The sequence below is a fragment of the Condylura cristata genome, unplaced genomic scaffold (assembly GCF_000260355.1).
Source record: "Condylura cristata isolate star-nosed mole 26May11 unplaced genomic scaffold, ConCri1.0 scaffold00014, whole genome shotgun sequence".
Lineage (NCBI taxonomy): Eukaryota > Metazoa > Chordata > Mammalia > Eulipotyphla > Talpidae > Condylura > Condylura cristata.
The window spans coordinates 29,747,800-29,761,531 of NW_004567115.1; the positions used below are offsets into that span (position 1 = coordinate 29,747,800).

At 38.3% G+C, this 13,732-nt stretch overlaps 2 protein-coding genes across 2 annotated transcripts in view; one reads left to right on the plus strand and one right to left on the minus strand.

Annotated features, from left to right (window-relative positions):
- Window positions 1-13,732, minus strand: part of GFM1 (G elongation factor, mitochondrial 1) — a 39,456-nt gene that overhangs the window by 10,798 nt on the left and 14,926 nt on the right. The window contains exons 12-14 of the mRNA XM_004682304.2: window positions 11,860-11,997; window positions 10,480-10,562; window positions 1,331-1,493 (exon numbers count right to left, since the gene is read on the minus strand). Of these exons, the coding sequence (XP_004682361.1) occupies window positions 1,331-1,493; window positions 10,480-10,562; window positions 11,860-11,997 (384 nt within the window). The remainder of the gene's footprint in view (window positions 1-1,330; window positions 1,494-10,479; window positions 10,563-11,859; window positions 11,998-13,732) is intronic.
- LXN (latexin) lies at window positions 5,054-10,455 on the plus strand. Its single transcript, XM_004682303.2, has 6 exons — window positions 5,054-5,346; window positions 6,251-6,313; window positions 7,309-7,486; window positions 7,784-7,920; window positions 9,804-9,866; window positions 10,114-10,455. The coding sequence occupies exons 1-6, from the start codon at window positions 5,218-5,220 to the stop codon at window positions 10,210-10,212; spliced, it is 669 nt and encodes a 222-aa protein (XP_004682360.1). The 5' UTR covers window positions 5,054-5,217; the 3' UTR covers window positions 10,213-10,455.

A 13,732-nucleotide genomic window follows, 5' to 3' on the forward strand; every position in this document is an offset into this window, starting at 1 on the left:
TGATGGGAAACCCGTGGGGATTACAATTGAGATGAAAAAAAAAATGTGAAAAATGATGTAAAAATAAACTTTTTAATAAAAAAAAAAAAAACAACCATACCCACTTAAAGAATACACTCTGATAAACCTGCAGTTCTTTTTCATGCAGTCACTTATCTAGTACTTGTAGAGCTCCTACAATTCAAGTTAGTTTTTCTGGGCAAGACAATAACATGGCTATATACACAGTACAATCGAATTCTGAATTTTCAAAACTGCAAACTCTGTATATTGAAAAACACCTAAGCTTTCCTTCTCTTACATTACTTGCAGAGAACAGAAAATTGTTCAAAAGTGTGTGAATTACAAAACATTGTCTTGAAAGTATATACTTTTTTTTTTTTTAAGTCTTTTTTATTTTTAAAGATTTATTTATTCATACAGAGCTGGGGTGCAGGCCAGAGATGCGGAGGGTGAGAGGCTTCACCAGACAGAGACAGAGTGGGGAGCAGAACAGGCAGATTCATGACGTACACTGCTGAGGGGAGCAGTGGGCGGGCCAGGAGAGGTCTGCTGCGCCATGTGGAGCTCCTCCGGGCGGGCAGGCGGGGATCGAACTCATGCGGAAGTGGCCCAAGCTTCCCAGTGCTGTGCTTTAACCCGCTGCACCACCAGGGAGGGCCGAAAGTATATACTTTTAGACATAAAAATGTTACCAACAGTGAACCCAAAATTATAATGTGTTAATAAAATTCCTAAGTTAAAATGTTAAAAGACTGAATGTCTCATTCCCTACAAGTAGACAGTTGCTAAAGATTCACAAGTCTTAAAGCAAGTAATCTAAAAAAACAAACATTAACCCCCTTACAATGCAAAGAACTTCATATTTCCCAAAGAAATGTCAACAGATTCTACTATGGCCCTCACTTTTATGAAGTGTTCAGATTTAATTAGTTCACTCTAGCTTACAAGAAAGAAACTGGCTCTGAACACAGTGGTTCACAGAGAACACGGAAACCAGCAAGAGGTGGACAGAACCCCCGGGGTTGGGACTCATTCAACAGGATTCTGAGACTTCCAGAAATCCCTTCCACTGAATATCATCCATGAGTGCTGCAGTTTACCAGAGAAATATAATGAATATAAGTAAGAGAATGACCCCTCATTGTCATAACATATGTTTATAAACTCTGGATTTAATGAAATACTTCCAAATCAGATGGGAAACTTAACAATCAAAAAAAGTAAGCCCGTGATTAAAATGAATCATGGAAGACAATGTAACAGGAATACAAGTTGACACAAACTGTTTTAATTTTAAAAACCCAAGGAAGTTGTGGGATTTCTTTACCTTCTCTACAGCAGGCACAAACTGCTTTGGAACATTTGATCCAAATGTTTCATCTGAAAACTCCAACTTAGTGTAGTTCTCTGGGTCCAGCGGCTCCAGTACACCTATCACTTTTCCAAACTGGCCTGCACCACCTGATTGCTTTTTATGTGTAAACTCAAACCTGAAAATGATTTAGGAGGGAGGAGAAATCAACATAGCATTATGTAGTTACCAAAATGGAGTAATTCCTAACTCAAATGAAAAAGCACATTTCATTGTTTTTACTGATTCTTTGAATAGGATGGCCTTTAAATTTTGTTGTAAAATTTAAAAAGGACCTCTTCTCTGCTCTTACTCAGAGGGGAAGAAGGTGATGCTACCACAGAAATCCATGGTTTCCTCTAATTCTGCCAACTTTTCTAGAAAAACTGAAGTCAAGTGCTTACAATAGTGGATATTCCAAAGAGCTTATCCACCCTTAGAACACCTGCCTCCCTTGTCTGGGATGCCATGTTCTCTTCTTACATCCCTACAACTGATGACAGTTACTTAAAATAGGGACCCTACTGATTTATTCATATATATGTCCTTGTTTGTTTACCACTTGGATATTACAGACTGTTTAGTAGCAAGCACAGGGAGTTTTAGGTAGAATAATTAACACCTGAGAGTGATTAATGGAAAATTCATTCAAGTAGACAAAACACAGGTCAGTGTTTCTTTTAAACCACCAATGGAAACATAAGTAGGTTACAATAATATATATTGAGCATATTACATCTTAAGCATTTGTAAATGTAGCTTATCAGCCACTATCTCATTGAAAAAAAAAAATTATTTCTTGATCATCTACCCATACAAGGATAGTTCCTCCTTTAAGCTCTAAGAGGTTTTCAAAAATGCCTGCAGATAACAGCACACACATGGCCAATAATGAGTGTGTATTCCATATCTACGGACCTGTGAGTGAGTTCAAAGAAGTCAGTATCAATTTTGGCAGGAAATGCCAGCTTGGAATAAGCAGATTTCATAAAAAGCCTACATGTGAATGTCCCTGATGAACTGTGGCCTTTAAATAATCCTGTAGTGCCAAGAGCTTCATGGTGGGCTGGGAAAGCCAAAATGCTGAAAGGTTAATTTTCCTAGGAGGGAGAAAAAAACTCTTGCTGTCAGAACTGAGAGAGGGAAAGCAGATAGAAGTAACTGCCAATTCACTGCACACTCCTCAAGGGATTCTGAATCTGTGAGTGGTCCACTGACATTCTTAGGCACATGTGAATTCTGAGTTATCTTAAGTTTTATTTTCCACCTGACAATAACATAACATTCATACAAACATACCATAATCCGGATCTATATCTTCTATGTTGCAATCACTAACCACGGCTATTTACATCAATTAAAATTAAATAAAAGTTAAAATTCAGTTCCTAACGACATTCAAGTGATCAGCATCACAGGTGGAGAGTGACACTGTACAGGCAGCTGCAGAATGCCAGTCAATGCACAGAATTCTGTGTGGACAGCTCTGCCCTGAGTGAACGATTCACCACGAGTGATCCATGGCTTACAGACCACATCTGGATTTAAAATCAAGTCAGTGCCAAGTAAGGAACCTTTAGGTGCCAGGCTTGTGTTAAATACATTTTATGAGTTGTCTTGTTCTTCAGCACAAACCCAGAAGATAAGTACTACTTTTATCACCACTTTATAGCTGAGAAATCTTAAGGTCACAGTAGCTAAGTAGCATGCCAAAGACCCAGCTATCAAGTGTCACAGCCAAAATCTGCACCAAGACCAACGTTCTGAATTACATTTTTCTAGAAAACTAGTAAGAATACAAGACGGTTGAAGCAGCAAATGATGTGTACACTTCAAAAGTCATTGGAGGGCGCAGCTCAAAGGCAGATTGTACAAAAGTTCAAATGAAACTCACAGAACCTGGTACCTCTCTGTGGTCAGACCACTGGCATGCTGTAAAAGGCAATTTAGTTTTGGCAAAGCATCAACTCATTAAGATTAATGTTAATAAGCATTATAGTGATTTTGTTTCTTTTTGTGGACTTATTCTGACTATCAAAGTTGCAGGCTACAGGTGTCCAGACTTAACTATTTTCAGTTATACAAAATTGTAATACAATTTACCTGATTCCAGAGACCCACAATAACACTGCTGCTTTAGGGTAACCTATGCATTATGCAAGTTTGAGAATAGTAGACTTTTGACTACCCATTCATGGCAATACTTTAGTAAAATTAGTAAGATTACAAGGATTCATATACAGAATAAGTCTCTTAATGTAGTTTATTTACTTGATATAGAAAATCAAATTATATCAATCTAATAATTATATTTTTAAAAGAACCTAAATTGGTCTGTATACCTTCAGTAAATGACTTTATATAGCACAGCCTATATTACTATCCTTGATACAGAATTGGTAATTGTATTCATAGAGCTTCAAAATGGTGACATTATAAGAGGTTCACTTTTAGTTCTTAGAATTTTTGACTGGTAGTACACATGTGAACTACTGTCAGCAGAAAGATCTTTCTGTATCATCAGGGCATACTTAATCACTCCTGGACTCGATCAAATGAGCACACAATTCAAGCATTTAACACACAGTCACAACCTGAGAGTTGGGCTCACAGTTGGACTCAGCTTCCCCAAATGGAAGAAAAAAAAAAAAAAAAAACCTTCATTTAAAAAAAAAAAGCCTTGAGGGAAAAGGTAACCCCTTCAACCCATAGTGACTGTTTTGGCTTACAGAGATAGCAGAGATAGGAAATGCCTTACTACTGACTATTTTCTTAGATCGACTTACTCCAAAAACACTTTCAAAAGGGCATCTGAGAAGATAATAAAGCACTTTTTTTTAAACCTTCTTTAAGCAACACAACATATCTACCAAATATTTTCAAAAACCCATTTCTGAGAAAGAGTAAAAAAACTCTTGTTTCCACGCCAACAAACTAAAATGATTTCTGGCCTTTTATCTGAAGAAAGGAACCTAAACTTTCCCATATGGAGCAAATTCAAAGATCATCATAAAGTTCTTTTAACGGTAATAAAAGGTAATTAAAAATCTGAATAATAAAAAAGAAAAAAAAAAAGCACAGCCTGCTGAAAGTTTAGGCTTGGGCAGCTTTAAAAACTCCTGCTTTTGTTAGAAGCTACATCAATATAGCAGTACTTTGTGTAACCCATTTTTAACTATGTTTTATTCCTCAACAAAATATAACTTTTAAAGTAACTCACAAAGTTGGAAGCAAGGTATTGTATTGGAACCTCATTTTTCGAGAGCAGAGAGAGATCTGGTGCATTTTAAACTTCCCCTGCTCCTATTACACAATCCTCCAAACAATGCTCTAGTCTGCAGCCTTAGGTCCTGATTTGGGGAAAACCAGTCCAACCCAACAGAAAGCTGGGGCTGAGCAAGCAGGCTCCTAGACTCTCACGGTGGAAGGATTAAGGCACTGTTTATCCAGGGTGCCCGCTTTTGACACTGTCGGTGGTGCAAAAAGTAGTGCTCCGGTTGTAGCAAAGGAAATCAGCCCCTCCAGGTGTAGAGAAACTGGAGGCCCATGAACCTCCCAAAAGGCTAGATCATAAGTCCCCCTCCCGCACTTGGGGAAAGGTAGAAAGGGTAAAGTCCCGCCCCTACTTCCCCAGCCCGGCGTGGGCGGTAAGGGGCGGGGCGGAGGAAGCCGGCTTCCTGGAGGGAAGGTGGGGGGGACGGGAAGGAGAGGGGAGAAGACTGTCTGGCGGCACCGAACTGGCACTGGGGCGCTGTCCCGTTCCGATTCAGAGCACACTGGCACAGAAGCACCGTCCCGGGTGCACACGCACTGGCACCGTCTCTGGCGCTACCCTGCCCAGCCTGCACGAGCCCTAACCCAGAATGGAGATCCCGCCGACTCACTTCCCGGCTTCCCGGGCAGCCTCCGTGGCAGAGAGCTGCATTAACTACCAGCAAGGCTCCCCGCATCAGGTGTTCTTGGTGCACACCGTGCAGCAGGCCAGCCTGGAGGTGAGTCGGTGGAAGGGCGCGGTCCTCGGGTCCTTCCGCCAGGGAGGCTGTACCTCAGGGACTGGAGACACTGGAGCCTCCGGGCACAGTCCGCGGCAGCTGTTTTCAGGGCTGAGCCAGCCATATACAGCTTTTATAGGCTTAAGTACCAGGAAGTGGGAGAATGTTCTAAACGAGGACCAGCATTTCCCTTTCCCCAGCTGAGACTTGTGGAACCATTCAAAGAATTAAATGAAATGTTTTAAGGTCTCAGCAGTCACGAATTCCTATTAACTAAAATCTAATGGATATGAGCTTGATCCTTAATTTATGTGACACACAAGTTTAGTTGCTCTCGGTCTTTAAGGACTGAGAGGGAGTAGGTATTATTTCAAAACTGCATCCCATACCATAATTACCTATAACCTCTCAATTGTATTTTGATTAAAAATGGAAATAGTTATCAGTGTAAGTTTTGTTAAGAGTATCACTTCGCTGGTCCATTATTTTACAACTAAAAACAATACCAACATTTCTAACCATTCTACAGTAATCTGCTTAAAGAGGAATTCATTTTCATTAAACAGTATTTGCTGGATACACAGGGCCTAATGAAAAAAATTTTAATAGTGTATCCTAATCATCATCTTCAGTTTAAAAGTTATTTCCAAATTTCTTGTGTAGAAAACTTAGGGTCACATATCCAGAAGTTGAAGTCCTGTGACATATGGTTTTATTCACCCTTTTGTTCTCATCCAAATGATCTCAGGCAGCATTAAATGGTATGTTTATGCAGACACGCGTTTAAGTCTAAGGTTTGAAATTTAAGCCCACCAGGCAATGTCCCCAGAAACCAAGTGAGCGTGGATTCTCCTAATAATGCAAAGACTTAAGTACTTATTAATAGCTCTTTTTTTTACTTTAGGATATTCCAGGAAGAGGACATAAGTATCGTCTCAAATTTTCCGTGGAAGAAATTATCCAAAAAGTAAGTGAAATGTCCTGTATCCATAAAGTTTCATTCTGACTATTTCAGATAGCCTTTGATGATCAAATCATAGATTAATTTAATTGTACTGTTCTTTTAAGTGGTTTTGAAAACCCTGCCTCAAAAAATACTGACCACACAAGGACCAGTTTTTATTCTTTGTATGTTATGAGAAACATGAAGTACTTCTATTAAGCTATCTAGAAAACAGACTAGATTTTATTTTTTTTAAGTATGCACCTGTTAAATTACTAATGAGACTAGCTTAAAGGGAAGAAATTGGCATGGGCAGACCTCTCCTGACCAGCCCACTGCTCCCCTCAGCAGTGTATTTCCTCAATCAGCCTGTTGTGCTCCCCACTCTGTTTTTGGCGAAGCCTCTCACCCCACCCACTGCACCTCTGGCCTGTACCCCAGTTCTGTATGCATAAATAAATAAATAAATCTTTTTTTTAAAAAAGGAAGAAAATTGCAATTTGTATCATAACCATCTTGAAATTTAAAAAACCCTGCCCTTTTATTTTGCACAGCTCATACGAGATACAGGCTAGTGTAAGGAAATTCATCAAAAGGCACTTATTTGAGCTGTTAGACAGTCATCTTTACGAAGCAGAAACAATGCCACAATTTTCTACTTTTATATCTAAACAGGTTGCTGTATATGGGTTTAAGAAAATTTCTGTTACTTCAAGAGCAGAGATTAAGAGTCTAGAGGTGTAGGTATATAGTGTCAGACTAAAAACTAGCTTGCAAAAGGACACTCCGTTAATAATGACATACAGAGTTTTAAGATAATTTACAAGATTATAAGACCTAATATGTTATTTCAGAAATCTCTAAGAAAATTATTAGGCTATCTCTGGAAATGGGCCTCTCAAGTTTGAACCACCAACATTCAGTGGGCAAATACTTTAAGTGGTGTATATCAAAGAGTTAATAAATTGGTAATGGACACCTATTTACATGTAAAGATCTTTGCAAAATGTTTCTAACAGCAAGTTACAGTCAACTGCACAGCAGAAGTACTTTACCCTCCAGTGGGACAAGATACTGCACCAGAAGTTAACTTCACATTTGAAGGAGAAATTGGAAAAAATCCAGATAAAGAAGATAACACATTTTATCAAAGACTCAAGTCCATGAAGGAACCACTAGAAGCACAAAATATTCCAGGTATATAAATATGGCATGAATTCCCCCCCTCAAGCCCCCCTTCCCCCGCTACCCCCAGTTTTTAGATCCAAATCAATTACCAGTGCTCATGGGTAACATGTTAGAAGTATACTAGCTATTGCTAAATATTACCAGTCATATTATAAATATTACCAACAAAAAATGCCTCAAATACACAGATCTATGGTTTAATTATTTTCTGTACACATTTGAGAAAAATTAAGACATAAAGAGTTCAGATTTTTTAAAGATTAATACTCTCTCTATAAATAATCATACAAATGTTTACCTCACCAGACAGTTTTGGAAACATAGCTCCAGAAATGAAGCCAGTTCGACACTTAGCCTGGGTTGCCTGTGGTTATATCATATGGCAGAATTCTACTGAAAACACATGGTATAAAATGGCAAAAATTCAAACTGTCAAGCAAGTGGTAAGTAGTTTTTATAAAATGCACTACTAAAGGGACTAAAATATATTAAAAGTGTTACAGTTCTTGGCCAGGTGACTAGTGCCTCATTAGTCATTTTATGTTTAAAACACTGAAATTACAATCAATGCTAGAGAAGGTGGAGCTACAGTTTTAAGAGAGTGAATAAATAATTATTTATTTATTATTTAGGATTATTTCCTTTGGGATACAAAATATTGTTACTGTCATGCCTCAGCTTTTTTCCTCTACTGTAATGGTGATGCTGCTGCTAATTAGACATCCCCCGGCAGAGCATCCCATACAAAAACATTAGCATCTCAGTCTTTGTGCAGCTTGTTGGGTACAATTTTCTTTTATAAGACTTTGAGTCATAACTTACAATCTGCTATCTTGTTCTAACCTTGTGTTTTCTTATCTGATATGACTATATAAAACCACCTCTTTTGAAACTTGAAAGAGGTAAAAAGAAATCTTTGAATTTAGTTTTAGTACTATAAAAGGTTAAAAAGAAAAAAGTGCCAGCTAACAATACCTAGTGGAAATTTAAAAAAATTAAGAGCATAAAGACACCACATCATACATTTTTAGTCAGCCCCAAAAGAGAAAAGACTTTCCAGTTGACCTGTTTCAGCTTGTTGGTACCAATAAGAAAGAGCACCTTTACTCCACAGGTTGTGAAACCACTAGCTAAATGCCTATGGGCACTGGAAGGCAGGGTACCCAGTTACAGTACTTAGTATGATGCCAAACACTTAACATAATATTACTGCACAATTATTACTACACCATTTTAAGAAACAGGCTTTTTCTAATGCATTTCTATAAATATCAGCCTTGGTTACAACATTGCTATAGGACTTACTGGAGCTTCAAATAATTAACTGGCCCAGATGACAAAGGCTCTCTGATCATAATAATGGCTTTCAAGCCCCCTTTTTAATAGCAAAATATGCCTCACAAGTATTTTATGAAAAAACAAACAAAACAACTGTAACCAATCCTTCATCAAACTGTAGTTTTTTAAAGTGTTAATGAAACTCTCTTCAGCCTATACATATTCTATACCTTTACACACACATTGATTAGATACATATAAAGATCCAACATTTAAGAAACTTATTTTTCTGTTATCTTTAAAGAAGGATTTCTTTTTATTATAATCAAAGGATTACATCAAGATACCCTAAGGGAGAATGCACACTGTTACCTGACCCTGGGCCCTATTTAGAAGCCATATAACCACAGAAACCACTGGGCCTGTACTGTCCCTTGGAATCTTGGGCTGGCTTGAACACAGTGATTAAAAGGTTCACAGAACCTTATGTAAGCATAGCATAATGCCCATGCCTAAGGCTTTAAACTATGTGGGTACAATATTTCTTTACAGCTAGTGCTATAAACACTGTTTATGCTCAAAGCATTAACTGCTCCTGGTCAAAGCTTTAGTTACAGAATCTTACAATAATGATTACAATTTTCTATGTTCAGTTTTTTAAAATTTCTATAATAAAATTAGTCTAAGTGTAAACTACTCATTTTAGTAGTTTATCTCTAAATTCATGCTTTTCTGAACAATGGAATACTAAAGAATCACAACTATAGGCTATGTTCTTAAGTAGCTACGATGTGGAAAATAAGAACACAAAGGGTAAATGCTTTTTATAGAGTCACAAGTAAAAAATTATGACTTTTAAAATTTAGTTGAAAGAAAATTTAATGAAAATTTTTCTGTGATCCTAACATGAAATAAACATCATTTAATTTTTAACTTAAAGTGAAATAAACATTTAAATTTTCACTTAAATGGAAGTAATCTACGAGTGAAAATATCACTTTTGCCAACAATATTAAGTTTTGAACATCACTTTCATTTTTTGTTACAGCAAAGAAATGATGACTTCATTGAGTTAGACTATACTGTTCTACTTCATGACATCGCATCTCAGGTAAAATATTTACTTTATTTTGAAAACTGAGGTAGTTTACAGCCAGTGAGCATTATCCATTTTGAAAAACTGGAATTTCTGTAAATTCAAATAGGCACCAGGTTGCAGGATATTGTACTTAAGCAGTTCACCTTGCTTTGTGCTCCTCTTTATGAGCTTTGCCTTGTCACTAACACGATATAAGCCCAGTGCTATTCTGTAGTGTTTTATGAATTGTATCATAGCATTAGTTTTTTTTCACTTGCAGGAGATTATTCCTTGGCAAATGCAAGTTCTCTGGCACCCACAATATGGTACTAAAGTAAAACATAACAACCGTTTGCCAAAGAAAGCACAAATGGAATAAATGAAGATGACCCTGAAACCGGAGAAAGTGTAACCATGCTTCTTAATAAGGGGGATGCCAGCCTTCACGGGTATCTAGCTTAAGAGGCCAAATAAATCCCAAAGTGTCACAGTGTTTAAATGTCTTAATTACACATAGAAGTACACAGATTCCATAATAAAGTGTCACAATGTAAAACAGTCTTAATAATGGTAATGATAATGCATGCATATCTCATAATAAAATACTTCAATTCCAGCTTTATGTTTAATTGTATTTCATACTTACGGGACAGGGGCAGTAATGGTCTCCCTGAAAGCCACTTTTGGCTTTCCTGTGATACAAGGGCAGCCGTATTCTCTTTCCAACCTCTAAAAAAGAGTGGGTGAGATAATTTTTTCATATATTCAAATTAAAAAGAAAAATCCTGGGCCCTCACTGCTGGCACAATGGGTTAAAGCACAGCACTATGAAGCTACCACAGCCACTGCAGCATGAGTTTGATCCTGGGCCAGCGAGGTGACCCACATGGCATGGGCAACCTTTCCTGACCCGCCTGTCGCTCCCCTCAACAGTGTACTTTGTGGATCTGCTTGTTCTGCTCCCTGCTCTGCCTCTGGCAAATCCTCTCACTCTCCACACCTCTGGCCTGTACCCCATTCTATATGCATAAGATAAATAAATCTTAGAAAGAAAAATCAGGGCTCTCCCTGGTGGCACAAAGGGTTAAAGCACCACACTATAAAGCTCTCAGAAGCCACTATAGCACTAGTTTGATACTGGGCCAGGGAGCTGACCCACACAGATGGCAGATCTCTCCTGACCTACCTGAGGCTCCCTTCAGCAGTGTTTCAGTAGATCTGCCTATTCTGCTCCCTACTCTGTCACTGATGAATCCTCTCACCCCCCCCCACCTCTGGCCTGTACCCTACTTCTGTATGAATAAATAAATAATTTAAAAAAAAAAATCCTAAGCATCTTAAATACCTTAGAATCATTCATTTACATAACAGATAAGCAAGTAATACTTCTAAAATCACTTCAATACAAGGATACATGATAATACAAACTGCTTTTATATAAAATTCTAATGCAGATGATTAATTTATGGCTACCTCCATTGAAGTATTCACCGAAACTTTACCTTTATTCTTTATTATTTCACATTCACTGGAACACTATGAATCTGTTGTCAGAATTTTCCACTACCTTAACCTCAAAGATTAGCTCACACCAGAATTTGTCATCTTAAATCTTTGGTTTCATTCAGACCTTTCCTGGGTCAGTACAGGTCCCCTCCTTCCCTCTCTCTTATCTATAATGATGATCTGACTGGAGAGGAAAACAGCCAAGACAGACTGTCGCTGGTGCAGTGGTGGCCATCTCCCTAGCAAGGCTGGCACCAGGGTTACTTGGCTCAACTAACCATGACCTGGGGATGATGTCACACTGTGATACAGCTTCCGAGCCTACAACATTTCTAGATCACTACATCACTTTACAAATAAAAGGACTTAGAGACTGTGAACAACTCATTTGTCACACACAGGAGAGGAAGCAGTCCATTGATCTGCATGTGGACACAGCCTGACTGAAGTGTGAAGCAGTGTTAGTTTAGGGTCATTGCACCGAGAATTCCTGGTTGTGCTCAGCACACCAGACCATTACCTGTGCATAGATCTCCAAGTGTAACTCTCCCATGCCAGAGACAATGGTCTCTTTGCTCTCCGTGTCAAAGTGGACTTTAAATGTGGGATCTTCTCTTGTAAACCTGCCAATACCCTTTGAAAATTTTTCCAGGTCATTCTTTAAAAGAAGAAAGTTGTTATACATATTAGTAAGTATGGTAGCCAATGGGATTGTTTAAAGAATGTTAGTGAATAAAATCAGTAAAACTGGCAGTTAAAAACAACAATCATTCACATCTGGTTCTTTAATGACACCCTTTTAGAACAAAACTGCCCACAGATAGAAAATGGCTGGTAAAGCAGAAAGTAGATTTACAATGTTACATTTTGGAAACCCTACACATAGGCATAGTCACAAGAAGCAGCATGTCTACCAGCTGACTATTCTATCAGCATCCTTATTCTCCTTAGCAGTAATGCCACATGAAGTAAGCAGAAAAACTGCTGAGGATCGCCCTACTCTGAGGCTGTCACCTGACATGACAAAGGGGTCTTTGAGATCAAGACTGCCTCAGTGGACCTAATATAATTACATAGGGTTTTAAAAGTGGAAATGGAACACAAAGAAGAGGAACACTGACTGAGGGCAGGAACATAAGGGTAGGAACCTGAGGGATCTGGGAGGTAGGAGAAGGCTGAAGCACAAGAGGGACTCATTTCAGTGCTGCTAGCGCAGAAGACAGGAGGAGAGAGGCCATGGGCCTAGGAAGAAAGCAGTCTCTAGAAGCGAGGACAACCACAGGTGAGTCAGCAAGGAAATAAAGACCCCAATCCTGTAACCACAGGGAACTGACTTCTGTCAACAATCTGGGCAAGGAAATCAACTATCCCTTAGAACTTCCAGAAAGGAGCCTAGCCCTCTCAATAGCTTGACTTTAGCCTATTTCAAATCTCTGATTTGATCAACAGTAAAATAATACATTTGTGTTGTTTTACGCCCTTAGTTTGTGATTTTCTGTATCAAGGTGACACTGGTTTATAACACTGTATATGATTTAAAGGTCTAGGATCAGCCACTTTAGGTGCTGTTATCTATGGAAACAATAGAAATTTATAGGCCCTAAATCACTAATATTAACAGTTAACATGTGTGCCTGGACCTGTGCTATGTATTTTGAATGTTATTTCAATTTCTAAATTCTAAATACAAAGATGCCCCCCGCAAAAAGCAACTTTTTACGGGTAAGAAAGCCAGTACTGAGAAGTTAAGAGGCCACACAACAAAGCTGGCATTAAGTCTGAGTAGTTAGTCTCTGAAGTCTTTTATTTTTCCCTACACTAGCCAGGTAGTTCACTTACTGAAAGGTCACCGCTACCCCACTTCTTAGACTCATGGCTTCATGATCTGACTTGACTTACTTAACCTACTCCAGACAAACATTTCCATACCGATGCATTTAATTATCCTTCATTTTTGTAGATTATCAACTTAGACTATAAATGTCTTACATAAACTCTGGATTTAAGAAGCATCTTTAATGACTAGCCCTGCAAATTCTGAAGGGAAAAATGAACAATTTAACAAAGAACTTTGAACAATCTGTGGCATCTGACCGTGGCGAGATAAAAGATGGTTTTCCTCAATTTTCTGAGACGGAATGATTTAGTATCTTGCCACTCAATGTTCTATTTTCTATATTGGGAATAGTCAGGAAAATCTCAACTTCCCTCAAACAGGTGAAGTAACTCCGATTATGTTCTGCAGATGATAGTTCCGAGTTGGGTAGAGGTCATCAAAAGTTCTCTCAAGGTGAGTTTGTTTCAATTATCATATTAATGTGATTGTTGCAAGCATCAATTTTTAAGAACTAAGCAATTTTGGCTTAAGTTCAGGATAGTTCCAGCGGCAAGCA

Coding starts and splice junctions, on each gene's coding strand:
- LXN (XM_004682303.2), top strand. CDS start 5,218: ATGGAGATCCCGCCGACTCACTTCCCGGCTTCCCGGGCAGCCTCCGTG. Junction 7,487..7,783: donor AGAAGCACAAAATATTCCAG/GTATATAAATAT, acceptor TTACCTCACCAG/ACAGTTTTGGAAACATAGCT. Junction 9,867..10,113: donor TTCATGACATCGCATCTCAG/GTAAAATATTTA, acceptor TTTCACTTGCAG/GAGATTATTCCTTGGCAAAT.